General features: G+C 43.6%; 1 protein-coding gene across 3 annotated transcripts in view; it reads left to right on the forward strand.

Annotated features, from left to right (window-relative positions):
* Positions 1-21,880, forward strand: part of LOC148010701 (phosphatidylinositol 4-phosphate 5-kinase 9-like) — a 186,820-nt gene that overhangs the window by 155,790 nt on the left and 9,150 nt on the right. For all 3 annotated transcript variants that reach the window (XM_087671278.1, XM_087671279.1, XM_087671276.1), the window contains exon 6: positions 13,379-13,566. In XM_087671278.1, coding sequence (XP_087527404.1) covers positions 13,379-13,566 — 188 coding nt within the window. The remainder of the gene's footprint in view (positions 1-13,378; positions 13,567-21,880) is intronic.

Below are 21,880 nucleotides of genomic sequence, written 5' to 3' on the forward strand. Positions count from 1 at the left end.
AGAAGAGTGTGTCGTACTTTGACGGATCCGGAAATGTAGCAAGTAGCCTCTTGATATGTCTAACAGCAGCAAATGCAGCTCACATGTGGCTGGATCAGTGACAAATGATAGATTGGGGCAGGAAAGAAAAATACAGATTTGGCTGATGGTATGGTAGGCTTGGTGATGATGCAAAACAGCAAAACAGAAAAACAACTATGTAAGTCTAAATGCAGGCTGGAAATGGCAAATTAGCAGTAAACACAGCAGTCTTGGCAATGGCAATAGGTTGTAAATAGTCACCAACAGTGGCAAGGGGCTGGATACTAAGTACTTAATGATGGACAAAAGTGGGCAGCAACTCAAATTGAGATATTCTCCATGAATGGGGTGTGGGCAGCAGAGAGAAGGCACTTACAAGTCACAAGAACAAGATTCACGCTGAGTGGTGGGCAGTCTTTCTATTTATAGATGGGTGGGTCCTCCCAAGTTAGGGTTTGGCTTATGGGATAGTGACACTCTCTAGGAATGCATTTATTTTAATGAATGTTTGGTAATATAATTAATTAAGCTTGTTTTGGGCATGTTTAATATGGCCAATTTCAACATATGATACACTTTTAGCTCAACACTAACCCCCCCCCCCCCCCCAAAAAAAAAAACCACCAATCCTTGTCCCTGTGGTATTCTTAGGCGACAAAATCCCTACCCTTGTGGTATCCTTAGGCTAGACAATATCTGCATTACAAGGTGTTACCTTGGAGCTAGCCATGGCTCTTTGTAGAGCAAGACGCCCTAGAACCCTTAGAAGACCACCATGTTATGAAGATATGCTAGGGTTTGCACTAAGGAAACACAGCATGTACCAACTTGACTAAAACACAAAGACTCAGACAATGACAAGTAAAACTCAAAACCCTAAACGCAAAATGCAAGTGCAATACTCAAACACAAAGACAAACATAGAGAGAATAAACGTTGAAGTGAATGAATGTTGTAAATGAATGTAAGAGTGTAATAGAATCCCCAAGGGTAGAGAAATGGAGTGTTGAATAGTGACATCCATCGAAGACGGATTCCAAGTGCTATGAGTACCGATCAAAGTGTGGAAGGCAAGGAAATACCAAACACTGATCACTAGAGAGCTGCAAATGTTGCAGCAGTCAAAGTGTGGAAGGCATGATGAGAGTAGTAACACTAGAGAGTTACAAATGTAGCAATGGAGGGGGTCGCCTAGAGGAGGAAGATCACAACCAGCTATCACTGGTAGGGTCAAGGCCCCTCCTTCATCTCTCTGAGGGGACTTGTGAAATTTTTTATCGCTGAGAAGGGGTTGTCGACAACCCGGCAAAAGGAGGGGATTTGTGAAATTTTTTTTTACTAAGAAGGGGTTTCCAGCAATCCACGGCGATAAAACAATTTCAAAGTAAGTCCCATAATCTCTCTCTCTCTCTCTCTCTCTCTCTCTCTCTCTCTCGCTATACGGCACTATACGATGTTCCATCACAAGAGCAAATACCTTGTCCATTAAACTCTAGGCCAACACAGTGCGGTTCCTTTACGGAAAAGATGGTGAGATATGCCATTTGGAGGTTGAAGAATGGGAGAGCACATGATCAAGATGGCCTTGTGGCAAAGCATTTTGCACATGCATGTTATGCACTGGCCTCTATCTTGGCGAATCTCTTCAATAGAGCCATATGTGAGGGGTTTCCAGTAAGTTGGTGTGACCACACAATAGTGCCGATTTTTAAGAGTGGAGATCCATTGGTCACTAACAACTACCGCACTATTATGATTGGCCATATGCTAGCAAAGATATATGCCTCTATTGTGGAGCATGAGTTGATTTGGTGGGCTGAAACAAAGAAAATACGATCTACAGGACAAGCTAGTTTCCGTCACGGATACAATACGCTAGACCATATAGTCACGCTAAGGGCCTTGATTGAGGAGGGACAATCACGGAGGCAAAGAATCTACTGTTGTTTTGCGGACCTCCGCAAAGCCTTTGATATTGTGCCACGTGCAAGACTCATGCAAAGGTTGTGAGCCATTGGGGTCCTGGAGGATATGCAGTGGTGTATTTATGCATCGTATGAAATTGTGATAGGGAGAGTACAGGTGCCTGGAGGCACAACAGACTCAGTCTCTAGTACGGTGGGCATAAAGCAAAGCTGTCCTCTCTCTCCTTTGTTGTTTGGACTGTACATTGATGAGATTTCCGATTACATGCAGAGATAGGATGGTATGGGAGCCAGCTTGGCTGGGGTACGGATACCAATTTTGTTATATGCTGATGATATGGTGCTTATCTCAAATTCACGAAAGGGGCTACAGCGGCATCTGGATGCATTGCATGTGTTCTGTGAAGATAAAGGTCTCAAGGCTAATCTTGGAGAGACTAAAATCATGGTCTTTAACACCTTAGCAGCTTGGGTGACACACTCAGAGCATTACTTTATGTATGATGGCCAACCTGTGGAAATGGTTAGACAATATGTATACCTCGGGGTCACTCTCAAGGGGCCACAGTTTTCATGGAAGGAGACTTCAGAGGCTAGGCTTGCACGGGCATATGCAGCTTTGGGTACTCTAGAGCGACAATGTGCACACATACAGTTTCAAGAGCCTTGTACCAAATTGTGGCTTTTTGACACTTTAGTTAAGCCCACACCACTCTATGGGGCAGCTATTTGGGGCCCAAGCCTTTATCATACTAGACGGATGCCACTTATGGACTGTGATGAACTGGAAGCACAACATTATGATGTCTGGGAACACATGGAAAGACCGCTAGTCATGATGATAGTACGTATGATAAGGGCAAAAGCCTCAGTATCACAAGAGATCATCCAGGCAGAGTTAGGCATTGCACCTATGGTAGTTGAGGCATTATTCCAAGCAATTACTTTCCTCTAGAGGATATGGCAGCTCCCTAAAGACCAATATCCTAGACTAGCGCTGGAGTCTTCAAGACAGCTTGTAGCAGAGGGAGATAGACAGCATTGGTATGCACATATGAGCACGTGGTTGAATTTACATGGCATGAGTATAGATAGACTACCACCATTTGATTACAGCCTCAACTGCCCTACTTTGAGCCTCAGTCGTGTAGAGCTGGATAGTGTGATGAGGGCAGACATCACTAAAGTGGAGGCAGAAAGGACTTGGTCTAAGCCCCCTTTCCCATTAGGCATGAAAACGGCACAATACCAAAGTCACTTCTTGCAGGTTTCTTATGATAGTTTCATAGTGAGGCCTAGATACATGGATGCTCAACTTTCCCACGGACTCCAAGTTGCTATTGGTCAAATCCACACCTCATCGCATCAGCTGATGATTGAGATAGGTCGATGGAGCCATATTGCAATCGATGAGAGGATGTGCGAGCTTTGTGGATGGGAGCCAAAGACGGAGGAGCACTACATTTGTAGATGTACTGTATACTATGATATCCGAGGCCGCTATCATTGCCTCTTTAAGGAGGGCTTTGGACCACTAAGATGGGTGATGGACTATGAGGACCAAAGATGTTTGGGCCTTTTCTTGTTGGAGCTCCAACGACACAGAGCATTATTGTTACGGGATAGGAAGTGACCCTAGCATCATCCACCCCTCCAAAGAGCAATTACATACTACTTCAATGTAGCTGAATCACCAGCCGCGACCACCCCAGACACTACATCTCCTACTGATAGGTGTTGCCGAGGTACATCAGCAGGCATCACATTTGATAGAGCTACAACGCTACGCAGAGCACGACTTCCTAGAGTACCTACTTAGCAACATAAGCATGGCCATATGTGCCACATTCGCATCAGGATTGCTCATTACAGAGACAGATTGGCACGGTGACTCAGTCGGAGGTAACTTGTAGAGTCTTGGTGGATTCCATAGGTTGAGGGGGAGATACCCTACACTCTTGATCTTTTTAAACTTAGTTTTTTTCCAACTTTTTCAGTTTCCTTACTTCTCATTCCAATATACCATGTAAACTTACACATAAATTTTATCTCTTCTTATCTAATGAGAGATGATGATACCAATTGTATTGGTTATGGTCTCATAGGCCACTCTGGCCTTTTAGAGACATTAATAGATCTTTCTTTCTTTCTTTCTTTCTCTCTCTCTCTCTCTCTTTCCCATAAAACAAGCTTTGGATACAGTACCACGTGCAAAACTCATGCAGAGGTTGCAAACCATTGGGGTCCTAGAGAATATGCAATTCTGTATTTATACATTGTATAAGACAATGACAGGTAGAGTACGAGTGCCTGGAGGCACAATAGACTCAGTGTCTAGCAGAGCTGGTGTAAAGCAAGGTTGTCCCCTCTCTCCTTTGCTGTTTGGATTGTACATTGACGAGATTTCAGATTACATACAAAGATGGGGTGGTATGGAAGCTAGCTTGGCACAGGTATTGATACCAATTTTGCTATATGTAGATGATATTATACTCATCTCAAATTCACGTGAGGGGCTTCAACGACATCTGAATGCATTGCATGTGTTTTGTGGAGAGAAAGCCTCAAGATTAATCTTGGAAAGACTAAAATTATGGTCTTTAACACCTCAACAGCTTGGGTGACATGCTCAAAGCATCACTTTATGTATGATGGTCAATCTATGGAAATGGTTAGACAATATGTATACCTCAAGGTCACTTTCAAAGGGCCACAATTTTCATGGAAGGAGACTTCAAAGGCTAGGCTTGCACGGGCATATGTAGCTTTGGGCACTCTAGAGCGGCAGTGTGCACACATACAACTCCAGGAGCCGCGTACCAAATTGTGGCTCTTTGACACTTTAGCTATGCCCATAGTACTCTATGGAGCAGCTATTTGGGGCCCAAGCCTTTATCATACTAGACAGGTGCCTCTCATGGACTGTAACGGACCTGAAGCACAACATTATGATGGCTGGGAACATAAGGAGAGACCGTTGGTCATGATGATAGCATGTATGACAAGATCATCTGAGTAGAGTTGAGTGTAGCAGCCATAGTAGTGGAGGCACTATTCCAGGCAATCACTTTCCTCTAGAGGATATGGTAACTACCCAAAGACCGATACCCTAGGCTAGCTTTGGAGTCTTCAAGACAGCTTGCAGCAGTAGAGGGAGATAGACAATGTTGGTATGCACATATGAGCACATGGCTGAACTTGCATGGCATGAATATAGACAGATTGCCACTGTTCAATTACAGCCTTGATCGTCCCACTTTGAGTCTCAGCCATTCAAAGTTGAATAGAGTGATTAGAGCAAACATCACTAAAGTGGAGACAAAGAGAACTTAGTCCAAGCCCCCTTTTCCATTAGGCACGAAGATGGCACAATACTAGTGTCACTTATTGCAGCTTTTCCATGATGGTTTCATAGTGACGCCGAGATATTTGGATGCTCAACTCTCTCATGGGCTTCGAGTTTCTATTGGACAAATCCGCACCTCATCACATCAGCTAATGATTGAGATAGGTCAATGGAGTCATATTGCAACAAATGGGAGGATATGCCAGCTTTGCGAATGGGAGCCAAAGACAGATGAACACTACATTTGTAGATGTATTGTATACTATGATATTCGAGGCTGCTACCATTGCCTCTTTAAGGAGGGCTTTGGACCATTGAGACGAGTGATGGACTTTGAGGACCAGAGATGTCTGGGTTTTTTCTTATTGGAGCTCCAATGGCGCAGAATAGCATTGTTACGGGATCAGAGCCAATCCCATCCGCGCCCACCCCTCCAGAGAGTAGTTACAAACTTTATCAGTATAGCTAACCCCCGGCCCACTGCCACCTTAGACACTACATCTCCTACTAACAGACGCCATCGAGAGGTATCATCAGGTGGTATCATAGTAGACAAAGCTATAGCGTTATGCAGAGCACGACACCCTAGGATACCTGCTCGGCAATGTAGGCATGCTCATATGCGACACATTTGCGCCACGATTGCTCGCTATAGACGAAGATTACCACACTGACTCAATCGGAGATAGTTGGCAAAGTTTTGATGGATTCCATAGACTGAGAGGGAGATACTCTATACTCTTTCCTTATTTTTCATTTCTCATTTCAGTTTATCATGTAGATCTAGACATAATTTTATTTTTCTTCTCTGATGAGAGATGATGATACCACTTGTATTGGTTATGGTCTCATAGGCCATCCTGACCTTCTAGAGATGTTAATAGATCTCTCTCTCTCTTTTTTTTGTAAAAGGTAATTGTATTAATTACGAAAAAAGTACAAGTTTACATGATTACAAGATACACGATGGCTGTATGCCAGCGTGAGTCAAACTGTCAGTACAAAACCCGGACTGAGATACACAAGTCATGGCAAAGACACAGTGGAGACTGCCATATGCCAGGGGCGTAAGTCCTCCCGAGGGAGCAAGTCAGAGTGCCGAATGAGATCTATCTGTCAAAGCAAAAGGCCTTTGAGCCTGGCAATGTGTCTCAGAACATTAGATACCGAATCAAAAAGAAAGGCATTCCGAGTGGTCCAATTGTGCCAACATCCCCAGTATCTAAGAAAATGGAACAAGATCTTCATATGCAACTATGCCGGTGCGGGGTATTTTGGGCGAACAAAAACCCAGTCAAAAGGGATCAGCGAGAAACCAACCACCGCTTGCCAAACCGCTGACAAAAGCGACCAAATATGCTTAGCGAGAGGGCAAGAGATAAATCGATGACGGGTTGTTTCCATCATGGTGGTGCAGAAGAAACAATTGCCGTTAGAGATTAGACGCTTGGAAAGGGCCGAGGCAAGAGAAAGACCACCAATCATCACCCTCCAAAGAAAGGCCTTGCATTTGAAAGGGGTCTTGTTCACCCAGCCTTCCATCACAATTGCTTTCCACCATGAGTGAGATTTCCGCAACCCCCAAACAGTATTGGCTTTAGTGACCAGCCATTGATGATCTTTAATCAGAAGATGGTACACCTGGTTAGCCGAGGCCTTTTCCAAATTCAACCGGCATGCCAGGACCCAGTCCTGCCAAGGGCGATCCACAGCAAGGGCAGGAAAGTGTTGCCTACTCTGGAGAACTAACCAAAGTTGTTCCCACAAATTATGGTATCCCTGAGGGATTCGGAAAAGCCGCTTGGCAGTGCGGAATGATATGAAGACATTACGACTGGCAAGAGTGGCATCTGCAACCGAAGTCAAGCCCAATCGGGCCATGCGGTTAAATTTTGGCCTGAGCTCCTGTTTGCCTTCCCATGAAAGTAATCTCGAGGCTGCCAACAATTCCAGTTGGAAAGAGTTAGAATGTAAACGGGCCTCCGATGGATGCCAATACGCCTTCTGGAGAACCAATTGCCAGGAGCTGACCAAGTGGACAAGCAGGGATGGACTCGAAAACCGAGAGTCTGTATTAAGAACATGCCACCAGGAGCTTCGAATTTGAGTATTACCATGCAGAAGCCCGCGGTCCTCAAGAAAATAACGGGCTATGACGACCCACGGGTGATGCTCCACACACATGGCACGAAAAAGAGATCAACGAAGGGCCATCATATGAGTTTCGGCATCCAAAATGGCCCCCCCACCCAGGCGTTTGGGAGTACATGTATGCGACCAGGAAATCCACGAAATACGTGCCTGCAATGAATCCTTCTTCCATAACATGAAACGAATGGGCCGCGTGAGAGCATTCAAAGTGGTAGGAGTCCAAGGCAGCAATGGCAAGAAATATGTGAGCATTGGCAGCATAATTATCTGGGCCACTTTGAGGCGAACATGAAAGGGCCAAGCTTGCGACTTCCAATACAGAAACTTTGTTGTCAATTTCTGTGAAATCCACTGTAGTAGTTGTTTTGGCCGAACATCAACACCCAAAGGGTACCCAAGATGCCTGACAATGGAACCACGAGGAATAGCCGGGCCCTGCCAGCCCAGTGACTGTAAATCGGGCTCCATGCAACTGAGAATGGCTGATTTGGAAGTATTGATACGAAGACCAGAAGCCTGGCCAAAGAGCGTCAAGACATCTAATGCTTTGTGAATATTGTCCTTGTCCGCACGTAAAATCATAAAGCTGTCATCAGCCAACGATTGACTAATGAAGTGCTGACCAAAAGGAAGAGACAATCCGGCCAATTGCGCAGAAGCTGCCATGGAGGATAACATCGAAAGAACCGGATGAGTCGCCAGGGCAAAGAAGAGAGGACTCAAAGGACAACCTTGTCTCACAGAGCGTGCAAGGACAAAGAGCTCTGTAACGCCACCATTTAGCATAACTCGCGAAGAAGCCGCAGCACTGATGGTGTAGATCAAGCTGGATATCCGAATGCCAAAGCCCATGGTGGATATAAGTTCTGCAATGAAAGACCAGTCTAAATAGTCAAAAGCCTTTTCCAGATCCGATTGGACCAATACCACTTCCTGGCTAGAGTGCATTGCATAGTTAATAGCCATTTGCACATTTAAGATATTATGCAGAATGTTGCGGCCTTAATGAAACCATATTGAAGAGGATGCACAATGGTCGGAAGATGCTTGTGGAGCCGATTCGCCAATACTTTGGAAAAGATTTTATACATCGAACCCATCAAAGAGATTGGTCTCCAATGTTGCAACAGTGACGGCAAAGGAACCTTTGGAAGCAATTTAATAAGCCCTTCTTTCCATGAGGAAGGCATGAACCCTGTTTCCCAAACCTGCTGAAACATAGCCATCAATGGCTTCACCAGTTGGGTAGCAAAACTCTCAAAGAATTCGTTGGTGAGACTATCCCAACCAGGACTTTTATCTTTAGGCAGGTGCAACAAAACATCCATAACCTCCCCCTCACAGATATCTGTCTCCAAAGTAGTTTGCATATCAAGTGGAACCTGATGCCGGACCCGATCATAGAAGACTGAACGTGCATGCGCAACCTGATCAGAAGGTGCCTGAGAAGAACCAAGAAGATCAAGAAAATAATTCCTACACATTGACAATGGTCTGAGGGTCAATGACCATTTGACCTTCTGAATTCTGGAGTCTAGTCATATTTTCTCGAGCAGGAGAGGCATGCAGGGTGCGAAAGAACTTATGAGTTTGACAAGCACTATCTTGCAAATTCTCAGTCAAATTTTGCAATTTGGCCTTCTGATAAGATTTCAACTGAAACTCTTTAATAAGGTTAGCCGAACGCATTGCCAGTGACAGCAGAAATTCATCATCTGGAGTGTCCACCAGCAGCGAGCGAACCAAAGCCAGTAAGTCCTCCGCTGTGTGTCAACGCCGCCGACAAAGAGAGGCATGGTGGATCCCATACTGCCGCGCAATCCGCTGCACATTAGAGAGCAATCGTTCAAAGGAAGCAGTGTCCTCCGAGGCGAAGTCCAGTAAGAATCTCTCAATCACTTACTGCATATAACCTCGAAAGAGTGAATGTTTCAAATAAGAGAAGTTGAAACGTAAAGGGAGTCTATCCAGCAATTTCATAAAAGGTGCAATGGGTTGTGCAAGTATCTCAAGCTGGAGAGGGAAATGGTCCGACAAGGCATATTGTTGCAAGACTGTCATTTCCAGCATCTCAGGAAGAAAAAAATCATCCTGCATAATGTACATGCGGTCCAACTGCGACCATGTAGTTGCATACTGCGCCGAGTGGAAAGTAAACCCTGTAGCAGAAGGGTGTAGCCAGGACCATAGGTCTTGCTTAAGTACAGCAAGAGCAAACTCATGCCATACCCGACTTTCCGGAGTGTCCATCACCGAATGTCCTAAAGTGGACTGCGAAGAATCAACACACATATTGAAATCTCCCATCACAAAACCTCGTCTGCCAAGTGACAAGGAGGTCTTCAAGGTATTCCAAAGATCCCGGCGGGATAAAGGGTCATTCGGTGCATATAGGCCTAGCAACCATAAGATCTCTCCTTCAAATAAAACTTCAACCACCACAAAGCGGCCATGTACATCATTTTTTATAAGAACCGGCTGATATTTCTCACGTACAATCATAAGCACACCAGAATAATGGCGGGCGTGTGTCCCTGCATAAACCAAGCGAAACCCATGGCAATCCACAACTTTTCCAGCTTCACTGTGACTCTTGTGCTCTACCGCACACAAGACATCCCACTGATTCTCATGCAATATCGTCCACATGGCGTGTTGTTTATGGCGAGAACAAATGCCTCGCACATTCCACGTGGCTATCTTCATGTGTATTCAAAGATCAGATCAGGAACGAAGCACCACTTGCCTCGATTTAACCTTTTGTGCTAGAACATCAAGGACACCCTCATCCAAAAAATCAGCTAACACAGCAAAAGAGTTCTAACGGCCAGCTTTAGAGGTAGATGGAATATCCACTGTCTTGGGGATGGAACGGGGATAACGACGATCCCATGGTGTAATCACATTCCCTCGAGAATCAAAAGCCAACTTAGCAGGTGGGCCCTTTGGACCATCGGTATAGACTATCCTAGTAGACTGATTACGGGGAGCAGAAGAAGCCATAGGACGCGCAGCGTGCTCGGAAGACAACCTTTCTTTCCTGCGCATGGAATCTTGTGAAACATTAGGCCCAGTAGCCGCTAGGCCAGCATCAACCTTTTTACCTTTTTTGGGACGTGCCTCTACCCAGTCAGTGCCACGGGAATCCACACCCGAAACCGGTTGTTTACCTTTATCCAGAACTTTAGGTGGGTGAGTTGCATCTTATGATGGAGCATCAAGCACCATGTCTTCCATAGGCAGCACACCAGGCTCAGCATCTGAAGACGGTTGCTTCTCTGGACATTCGGCCATAAAATGTCCCAATTTGCCACATGAAAAGCAATGTCTTGCAAAGTTGCCCCATTTCAAACAAAAGTGCAACAGATGCATGCCAGAGCAATTAACACAAAGCCAAGCAGGCCTTTTCCTAGTAGTGTCCCATAACATACATAAACGGTTGCGATTCATGGCCCTTAGGCTAGGGGGGACCAGCACAGTTCCCACCGCGGCCATGGCATCTTTCAACCAAGGCCAATAGACAATCGGGCAATTTTCCACTTCAACCCACACCGGGCATTCACGTTGAAGCAGGCGCTGAAAGTCTGCCATCGGGCGCCATGGCACAACATGGACCAAACGGCGATAAAAAAACAATGGCAGTTTAGACAAAAGATCAGCCCGATGCTTTTCAGAATTCAACAGCACCTCATAGAAGCCTCTAGGCCCAACAAAAATCTCATCAACACACTCCGCCTGTAGTACATGGTGCAGCCACTGGCGAATATGGGAAAGCACTGGAATCCTACCAATGAAGAAGAGAATAGCCGCCCGGTCATAAAACACCGAAAATGAACGCAAGACAATTTTCGGGTCCATCGTGGCTTCCAGAACATCTTGAGTGCCAGAGTCCGAAAAGGCTTCATGATTATGTTGGACATACTTGCCAAGTAGGGTGTTGGCAAACTCCAGCAAATGCTCCGAGTCAATGTCCTGAGAATCCACAGAGTCAGAGGCGACCTGAGCATACGAACGGTCCTAATGACCCATTGTCTCTTCAGGTGTGTGCTTGGAGCGTTTGCCCGCAGGCTGAAAGTCAGGAGCAGGAGGCAGCTCTTCTATGCAAGGAACCATATCCTCCGGTTCCTCTGCGTCCAAATCCGGACCAAGGGCTGCCACTGTTTGGTCGATAAAAGCCATACCCAGGCCAGCCATGCTTCTCTCTGAGTTGAGACGGGACGTCGACAAAGGCGAAGGGGCAGGTCAGGAACTGGGCGTCTTCCTCTCTCTCTCTCTCTCTCTCTCTCTCTCTCTCTCTCTCTCTCTCTGCAGGTCCCGCAGACCTGCAAAATTAGGAAACCGCCCGGCTGCAGCAACAGGACTGCAACGGAGCTCCTGTACAGAACAGGCCGGGCGTGAGCAGATGAACCCCTGACCAACAGGGCGTGTGAAAGCAGGCGAGTAGGTGAGGGCGCAGAACCAGGCAACTGTGCAGCATCCGAGGGGAGACATCAGGCAGGACTCCGCACAATAGGGCACAGTCGCAGCGCAGAGGGAGACGAAACAGGGACGATGGCAGCAGACGATACAAGGACGGTGGCAACAGACGAAATAGGGACGACGCAAACCTGGCGGGCACGGGCATCGACGGCGAATTCTGCGCCTCCACAGGTAGGCGCCCGCATGCAAGAGGACGCTCGCAGGTAGGAAGCGACGGTGATTTAGGGCTTCGTCTGAGGGCACAAGGGGAGGACGCTAACGGCCGCTCTCTCTCTCTCTCTCTCCCCCCCCCCCCTGCCTTTCTCTTTCTATATTTCTATTTAATAATTAACTAAAAAATGATTAAGTTAAAGAGGGCCGAACACAAGCTCCAAAAGGTCACTTGGAGGAGAGGAGGTGCATTGCCAACTGTTGCCTAGCTGATGAGAATCAAACACAAGCAGGAGAAGGCAATTTGATGGTTGGAGATGGCTGATCGTGCCAAACACAGCACGAGGGAAGGCACCGGACAGTGGGCAGCAATTGTGGAAGAAGACATCGACACTGGAAGAGCAACGGAAGGAGTGGCAGCAGTTCTAAAGGTAGTATTACCACGTGGATGAAGGCCGATGGCTGAAATCTGCACAAAAGGAATGAGGCTGAAAGGTGGGCAGCTTGTCTATTTATAGATGTTGAAGGGTACCCCAAAGAATTAGGGTTTTGGGGGACCATTGAAACTCTCTCAAACCGTGCCCCTTTTTAAATTAAGCATGTTTGGGGCTGTTTAAATATGCTAATCAGCTGTTAAGTGTGTTTTAGCTCAAGACATGCTGCCATTACCACCACTAGATCCAAGCTAGCATTAGCCGCCATAGAAGATGCCCATCAAGACACCTCACCATGAACATGGAGGAGATACTACAGCAGCTCATGAGATGGATACCGGAGGATAGGCCAACCTTGTGATGCCACAGTTTTAGCCTTTAAGAGAGGATTTTATCAGATCCTTTTACTCATCAATGATAATTTTGCTTAGTAGCTTTAGTTTTAGTTTTCATTTGCATTTTTCATGTCCTTATGATAGTCTACACAGATTCATAATGCCCTTTAGATATGAATTTCTGTAATTTTTTGCATAACTCACAATGAGGTTTCAGCAGACTTGTATTACGTGCTTGGGTCTCATAGGCCATTCTTCGTTCTTTCTTTTAATGTATTTACCCCTCTAATCTCTATTGCTTATTCAATATTCAGTTTGACTAAAGCTGTAAGTGATGAAGAGAGCTCTTTGCAAGTTATACAACAATATTGATCTGGACACTTGTCTTGTGACATCAAGTTAGGGTGCATGTTTTAAACTAAGTTGATTCTTTGTGTTCATGCTATGCTCATTTAGATTGTGCAAAACGTGTGTTACTGTGCAGGAGAGATTCTCCTCTAATTCATCTAACTATTCTGTAATCCTATCTTTTGATAGATTCGCGTTGTTGTCATGGGAAACATCTTTTGCACAGAGCTAAGAATTCATCGCAGGTTTGATTTGAAGGGCTCTTGGCAAGGGCGCTCAACAGACAAGGTTGAGATTGATGAAACCACTGTCTTAAAAGACTTAGATTTGGATTTCACATTTTATCTTGAACCTTCATGGCGTCAAGCTCTTTTTGAGTAAGAATCTCCAGCATTTATTTCACATGGTGGGCTTAATAGTTTCCTCTTTAAGGAATATTATAGAAATGTTCAGAAGATGGTGTAAATTATTTATGGAAGTATGCTCTATTATAATATGTCGCATATATTACCATGTTTCATTTAGCTGCCCAAGCTGTTTAGATCTACAAGCAGTGATTAATGCGTTGCCAAACTGACATGTGCTGAGATTGATGAAACTACTGTCCTAAAACAGTCAGATCTGGATTTCACATCTTGGACCTTCATGGCTTCAAGCTCTTCTTGAATAAGAATCTCTGGCATTTGTCATAGCGGGCTACATAGTTTCCTCTTAAGGAATATTGTAAAAGTGTTCAGAAGACCGTATGAATTATTAACGGAAGTATGCTCTGTTAGTGTTCAGAAGACCATATGAATTATTAATGGAAGTATGCTCTGTTATAATGTGCTTCATGTTTTACCATGTTTCTTGTAGCCGCCTGAGGTGTTTGGACCTATAAGCAGTACTAAGCTGTTGCCAAACTGACATGTGCTGCAAAGATCTATGGTATTGCTCCCCTTTGCATTTTGAGAACTGGCCTGCAGCAAATCTGATGCCATATCTACTCTAAAGAACATGAACTGATTGGCACTAGAAGCTTAAAACACAAAAAGAGCATGCTTCCTGCAGGGAAAATGCTTAATCTCAATATTTCCTCAAGAGCACTGTTGCAAGAGTTATTTAGTGAAAAACCGAAACCATTGCTCTTCTCCAAACTGATCTCTTGATCTAAGCATGAAACCTGAGCCTGTGGAGCAGAACATTCAAATTTTAATCCCATGAATTCATGAGTTGAAGGCCAATAAAACCATGGAGTAGTCGATGCTAGCTGTATGATGAATTTATGGAGGGAAAGTGACCAAACCATTCATGGTATAGAAAAGCTAGACAAATTGCATGACTTGGTGCCTCTTTAATTTTTATATAGGCAAATGGTTACAAATAGTACATTGCATGTGGCCTCTTTTGTTGCCAACTCATCTATCCACTTGTCTATCCATTCTCTTAGACCTAGTTTCCATACTCAAGCATCAGATATGCTAACAACCCCCTTGATGTGTGATTTGTTGCTACTAATTGCTATTGTCATCAGATATGCTAACAACCCCCTTGATGTGTGATTTGTTGCTACTAATTTCTATTGTCATCAGATATTGGTGTGATTACAATAAGATTGCCAACACCCACCGCACCCCCCCCCCCCCCCCCCCCCCTTTCCTGCCCCCAACTCCCAAAATCCCATCCACAAAAAAACAAAAAAGGGAGTCCCCTATCATACTCACAAGCATATAGCAATTGACTTTGGATTGATTTGGGAATAGTCTCCTTGGCTACGTCATAGGTGTCAATGGTAGACATTACAATTGTGGGCTTTTCAATTTAGAGATGTGTCCATTGGATAGAGATACATTGTGAGATTCATTTGGTTTTAGTGCATCATGATTTTGAAGTGGCTTGCTTGCATAGTTTGCTTGGTTGGAATAGCAATCTCTTTCAAAATGGCCAAATCTTTTGCAAATTGTGTATTGATGTTCGCCCTTGTTCTTGCAGTCTTTTTCTTGATGATTGCTTAATCCACAATGATTACATTTAATTCTTGAAATACTTCTGCTTGCAATTGTGAAGGCAATGTCTTGTGCATTAGTAGTAGTAGTTACAGTGAGTTTAATTTTGCTCTCTCTTTTTAACAAGGATGCCTCAATGTCATGAAGCTTTAAATCATATGATTCATCTATGCTAGTAAATATTTCAACTAAGGTGTTATGTCCTTCTACGTCACAACTTGCTCAAAGAATAGCTTTGCCCTTATCTTCATGAAGTGTACGTTTTAGAATAGTCAGTGCTTGGAGTTGTTCCCGACCACTTTGTTGAGCCCCTCCCATGCAGTCTTTGCACTTGGAATACTATCAATGTGATGTATGCACTCATCTCAAGCTTGCAGCTATGTATCCCAACGCTCTCTCCTTAATTTCTTCAGTCATCTCTTGTGCTTGCTATTGTGTCTCTTCCAATGATGATGGCCCATAGACTCTTTCACATGACTAGATACATCATCTTAGATTGCCATGTGTGGAATTCAAATCCTATGAACTTATCAATCACAGCTTGAGTGGATACAATGCTCGATGGAGGGGTCTTATTGGGCTCATAAACGAATGCCCAATAGTGTCCAACTCCATACAAGCAAGAAAATGATAGACTTTTGGTTTTAAGAATGCGCAGGCTCAATTTTGAATAATAGCCTAAGAGCCTTGATCCAACATATTTTGGAACCAGTAATCAATTAGTTTGAAGTAGAAGTACTTAATGGTTTGAAGCAAGATCTAGATAATTGATACTTTATGAGTAGTGGGGTGACTTGTATAAGGTTTAAGAGAGAGGTGAGTTTATAGATTTCAGTTTTAATGAGTTTTAGCTAAAGGATGCATGAGGCTTAATATTTCATTGAGATTAAGGGGGAACAAAAAGATCATGTGATACACTTTTTTGAAGCTTTCATGGAGGTTTTTCTTTCTTTTTAAATGAAGTTTGGGACCTTCCTTGGAGAGCCAATGCCGTGAGTTATTTTCCATTGCAATTGCAGTGCTGATGGCAGGTTTATGCAGTGTTAGTCTGCTTGGCCGAGGAAAGCCATAGCTACTGGTCAATGCAGTGTCAGCTTAGAAAAGCATGTGTATCAATCTCGCTGCTGTTTTCCATGTCAGCATGCTATTGAAGTGGGCACAGCTATGCAGCTATGTGGCAGGGAAGTGCCCAAGTTTGCTGCCTAGTAGGGGAGCACGTCACCACAGCAGTAGATCCTTGGTGCATCAATCGCCATCAATAGAAGTTCAGCAACTGCAGTAGCAGATGATGCAATCATCAAGCTTAGTAGGCTGTTGATTGTGGCATTGACATTGGCAGTAAGCCAAATAGGCAGCAATCGAAGAGTGGAGACTATGGAGTGGTAAGAGTGTAGAGAAATGTGAACAAGAGCGGTTGAGCAGCATAGGAAATTGTGCAGAGACTATCCATGAGAGAAGCTGAGAGGATAAGGAATGTGAGAATATGGGAGCTAAAAATGGATCTAACCCACTCTGGTTACTATGATGAAAATATGGAGGGAAAGTGAGAGAACCATTCATGGTATAGAAAAGCTAAATAGATTGCATTGCTTGGTGCCTCTTTATATAGGCAAATGGTTACAACAAGTACATTTCTTGTGGTCACTTTTTGGTGCCAACTCATCCATCTATGTACATTCTCCTGGACCTGGTTTCTACACTTGAGCATCAAATATGCTAGCTGTAAAACCATCCAAAAGGAGAATCTCTTTAGTTTGATTGAGCTTTGTGATACATAGGGGTAGATACTAGAAAGATAGCAAGGGTTTCTCATAGGTGTGATAGAAAGGGCCCAAAGTTATACATACTAAGGTTTAATTACTCAACCATTAAATGGAGTTGGGTAGAGAATCAAGGGCTCTTTAGCTCTCCTCAGTTTTTTTCTCTCTCTACTACACCTTGCTAAACTTACTTTTTTGATCAAGCTACAAGCCTCTATTCCATGCAATTGACCCTTTAGATCAAATGCAAGGGGCTAAATTCTTTGAAAAGATAGGTTTGAGGTTGGCTATCATCAAGTCACAATTAGGGTCAATGATATTTTCAAAATGGGATTTAGAACCAGGTATGAATACTGAATTTTTTGTAAAGCTTTTTGGTCTCATCAATGCTCTAGCCACATTGATAAAATTCATGAGTAGTGTTTTACAATCTTACTTGGATAAATTTGATGTAGTCTTTCTTGATGATATACTGATCTAGATAGTAAATCTAAGGAAGAACACTTGGAACATTTGAGGAAAGGTAATTCCACATCATCAGCAGGCAGTCGACCAGAAAATCTGGCCAACCTACCCCCACTTTTGTACCCCTTTCTACCTAATTAGGCACATGACTGCCAGCGTGGTCTTTTGTCCTCGCTCTGATGTGATGGCACACTCAGTTGGAACCTCACTCTCTCAGCATACAGATCAGATTAGGCAGCTGCAAATAGTGTGGACAAACATGCAGAAAGATCGAGCAGCTGAAGGATGAGGGATTTAGGGTTAAGAGGCTGTAGACAGCAGTAGATCTGCAGTACGGAAGCAAACAATAGCTAAAGAGAGTGAGCAGCAGTAAAAGAGGGTGAAGAGCAAAGGAGAATAGGTGAAAACTACACATGTAGGCTTGGAATGGAAAAAGCAGCCCGAAATTGAGGTTTCTCCCTGCTAGATCTGAAGTGGAAAAAGTAACCCAAAACTGGAGTTTTTCCTTGCTAGTCCCCAAATGCCTATCCCAAGCATGTTTTAGGACCGAAACGTTCTGGGCCGTTTCATATTTCCATTTCAGGAGTCAAAACGGCATATCAGGCAACTATGCACATCAGTCCCCCTTGTATATATTTTTTCTAGATTTTCAGTCTTCAAAATTCTCATTTTCTTAAGTTCTCTCCCTCTCGTTTTTTTGCATTCATCTCTTTCACTCAGCTTGTGCGTTTGCTTCTGTAACACTGCACTCTAACATGGTTTTTAGAGCAGTGAAGGGCTGATCCAAGGTGGACAGGTCTAAAGAGGAGTTTTCAATGTGACACTAAGGCTGTGTTTTTCAGCATTGAGTGTGAGCACAAGGGCTACACATCAACCTATGGCTGGAGTGAGCAAGGGTGTGTGTACATAGGAAGATTTGTTGTTTTCTGTTATGCAAGAACAATAAATAGATGTGCTGAAAAGGTTGCATTCTCAGCCTTTGGAGCAAATTTTGAGTTTTTATCACCTCCAGTGGTAATATAAACTCAAAGTTTAGGCAGAGGCAGTCTAGTTGGTTGTGTTTTCAGAGTAAGAGGGGGATTACCCAACAAGTGCAATCAATTCAAGGTGGGAGAAGGATGCTTACCGAGGCAGACATGGATTTACAGGACATCATGGACTGCAAGGCCCCTGTCCCACTAGTGCTTCCCAAGGCTCAAAATCTTGACGATGATAACTTCAGCCTTTGGAAGGTGATGATGGAGGCTATCCTAGAGCCGTACAATCCAGTAGAGCTCGTGATTGAAGCAATTGATTATCTGACAGCCAAAGATTCTTCAACCCTTTCTCACTCTGAGCAAGCTGCATTAGAGAAGGCACAAGCACATTGGAAAAAATTGAATTCTCACATCCGTTCACTCATTTTTCCCTCATGCACACTAGTGGTCATTGCCCACATAAAGCATATGACAGGTGCCCAATAGATATGCTTGCACTTGGAGGAGCTATGCAATAGGATTATGCATGGGAAGAGGGTATCTCTAGACGGGCAAATGTGGACCTTGGATCCAAACAAGCCATGTCAACATAGGTCATTTGAAGGAGTGCTCAGAAAAAGACAAGGAAAACAACAATGAGAAGTCCAAGAAGGATTTCGAGCATTTTTGAGAAATTGCTACTCCTATGTCATTAGCATTCCTCCATCTAAAGGTGTTGGAGACATATTCGACACCGGATGCTAGTTGATGGTCCCACATGTTCGTGAATGGATTGTGGATATTGACACTTCCCGGCACATGACTCCCTCCAAAGACAAAATCAATTGTGTGCATTTGATGGAAGGTCAAGTCTCTATTTGGTGGCAACTCTTCTATCTGAGTTCATGGCATAGGGGATATTTAGATCATCCCTGACAAACAAGGTAGTGCCTTTATATCAAAGGTGCTATAGATTCCCGATCTTAGCTTCCATTTGCTTTCTATAAGCAAGATATGTAGGCTAGGAACTCATTGTGGAGTTCGATGTCAAGTCCTGAATTCTTGATGGCCAGATGAGAAAGATGGTGTGCCATGGCAAGGAGGAGCATGGTGTTTACAAGCTCAAGAACAGGGTGGCCCTCTCATGCTATCTTCTTTATTCTCAATCTTAGATTGAGCTTTGGCATTGCATTGTTTGGTCACCTCAACGAGTACCTTTTAGAAGGCAACTTATGAATAGATGGTTCGTGGCTTACCAAAGGTTGGGGTGAGTGAAACCTCTTGTGTATCCTACATCAAAAGGAAATAACAATGTGATGCTATTCCTAACAAGGCTTCTTGACAGGCCAAGGCCCCCTTAAAGCTTGTCTTCACTGATTTGTGTGGATCAATGCATTAGGAATTCCTTAAGAGGAGTAAGTATATCATGCTTATTGTAGATATAGTAGCAAGATGACTTGGACCTATTTTTTGCAGTTGAAGTCACAAGTCTTCTCAAACTTTCAATACTAACTTATCTTCGAGGAAAACCAATTTGGGAGGAAGCTAAAAGTAGTTTTTGAGCAAATAAATGCGAAGAATTCACTCCAAAGAAATTGGTCACTTTGTGTGAGTGTGATATGATGGATCCAAAGTCCACTCAACAAGTGTTCGTGGGCTATAATTCCCAGTTAGTGGGATGTTGCATATATGATCTCGACATAGTCGTCATGCATGAAAGGTACAATACCATACGGTACAATAAAATCTGATACTAACTGATACCTTAAGAATTTATAAGATATGGTATGACATTAGTACCAAAAAAAATAAAACTTGATTGTTTTGGACTACAAATGATAGGATACATGTTTAAAGCCAAGAGACCAATGCCATTAGAGTATATAAGATGAATACATGATAGTTACAAGCTAGAACTTGTATTACAAATGTTGCATGTGCAACATGCACTACAACTTACAAGTAGATAGATGGGAGTGGATATATTATACATCATACATCATACATCAATAATTATACAAAAGGGGGCAGTTTTTTCATTCTAAAAAGGATATGGCAAAAAAGGGGCAGTTTTTGTGTATCTAGTTGTATAGATACGTACCATATTGCACCATATGGATCAGTCTGTACTAGAGACAGAGACAATTATGGATCCCCAATTCCAAAATGTGTACACCAGCAGAGACTTGTGGTTGACTATAGAGGAAGGTGAGGAGCACCTAGATGGTTGCCATAGCTAGTTCATGTGGAGTTGTCGAAGTTTGAGGTTCGTGAGGAGGAGAATGCACCACTATTGGATTCCTAGCTGGTGGCTGATCCAAAGATAAGAGTTCATGATGCAAACATCAAATGTATTTTAGAGAAGTAGGAATGATAGGAAGGGCTACAACATTCTCATTGTAATTAGGCACAAGCAAGGTAGTCCTTACACACCAATTTCAGGTTGTTGACCTATGCCATGATAGACAAGGAACCCACTTCCGTTGGAGAGTCACTACAACATGATCATTGGCATAGGGCCATGGAATAGGAATGGAGACTATATTGCAAAATGGTACATGGGAGTCGGTGCCTCAACCCATTCAACGCAAGACGATTGGAGTGAACTGGGTCTTAAAGTCCAAGTATCATAGCAAATGCACTTTAGGACAAATACAAGGCCCGCTTGGTAGCCAAAGGGTTTGTTCAAAAACTTGACATTGACTTTGATGACACTTTTGCTCTTGCCATGTGTATGGCCATGATTTGCGCAGTTCTTACCATTGCTAGCCAAAAGAGGTGGTGGGTGTATCAGGTGGAATGGGGACTTAAAGGAAGAAATCTATGTGGAGAAGCCTCCCATGTTTTCTAGGTTAGATGGCCAAGTGTGTAGGTTGAAGAATGCCTTCTATATCCTTAAATAGGCTCCTCGAGCATGGAACAAGAAAATAGACACCTTTGTGAAAGGTTGGGGTATTAGAGGTCAAACTCCAATCCATATTTGTATGCCACACCTCAGCTGGTTGACACACAATGTTCTTGCTATATATGGATGCCAGATGGCCTTATTCTTACAGGGGGACCACACACAGATGATGCTGAAAAATAAGGATGCCTTGAATTAGAAATTTGAGATGATTGACATGGATCTTCTAGATTTCTTTCTTGGCCACAAGATATGGCAGGTTGAGAAGGGGATCTTTCTTTCTCAACAGCATTATGTGCAAGAGCTCTTGCCCTTTGAGACGAGGGCATGTTGTCCCATCTGTAAAGAAATACTCTGATACATTATAGAAACACAACTATATGAAAAAGCAGAGTGACAAAATAAGTCAGTAGGGTTAGGTTAGAGACAATGAACATAGAAGATAAATGAATAGATACAATAGTGGATGCAGTAAACAAACTATGTAGAGTGAATACAGAACCTTGAACTCTTGTGTCTTTGAAGGACCGAGATAGAAGGTACGAGTTGGAGAGAGTGTCATACTTTGAACAAATCTCAAAATGCAACATGGAGCCTCCAAATGTGATTATCAGCAGTGA

The sequence above is a fragment of the Lygodium microphyllum genome, chromosome 29 (genome assembly GCF_053477565.2).
Source record: "Lygodium microphyllum isolate KBCC chromosome 29, Lygodium_microphyllum_v1.1.10, whole genome shotgun sequence".
Taxonomy (NCBI): Eukaryota; Viridiplantae; Streptophyta; class Polypodiopsida; order Schizaeales; family Lygodiaceae; genus Lygodium; species Lygodium microphyllum.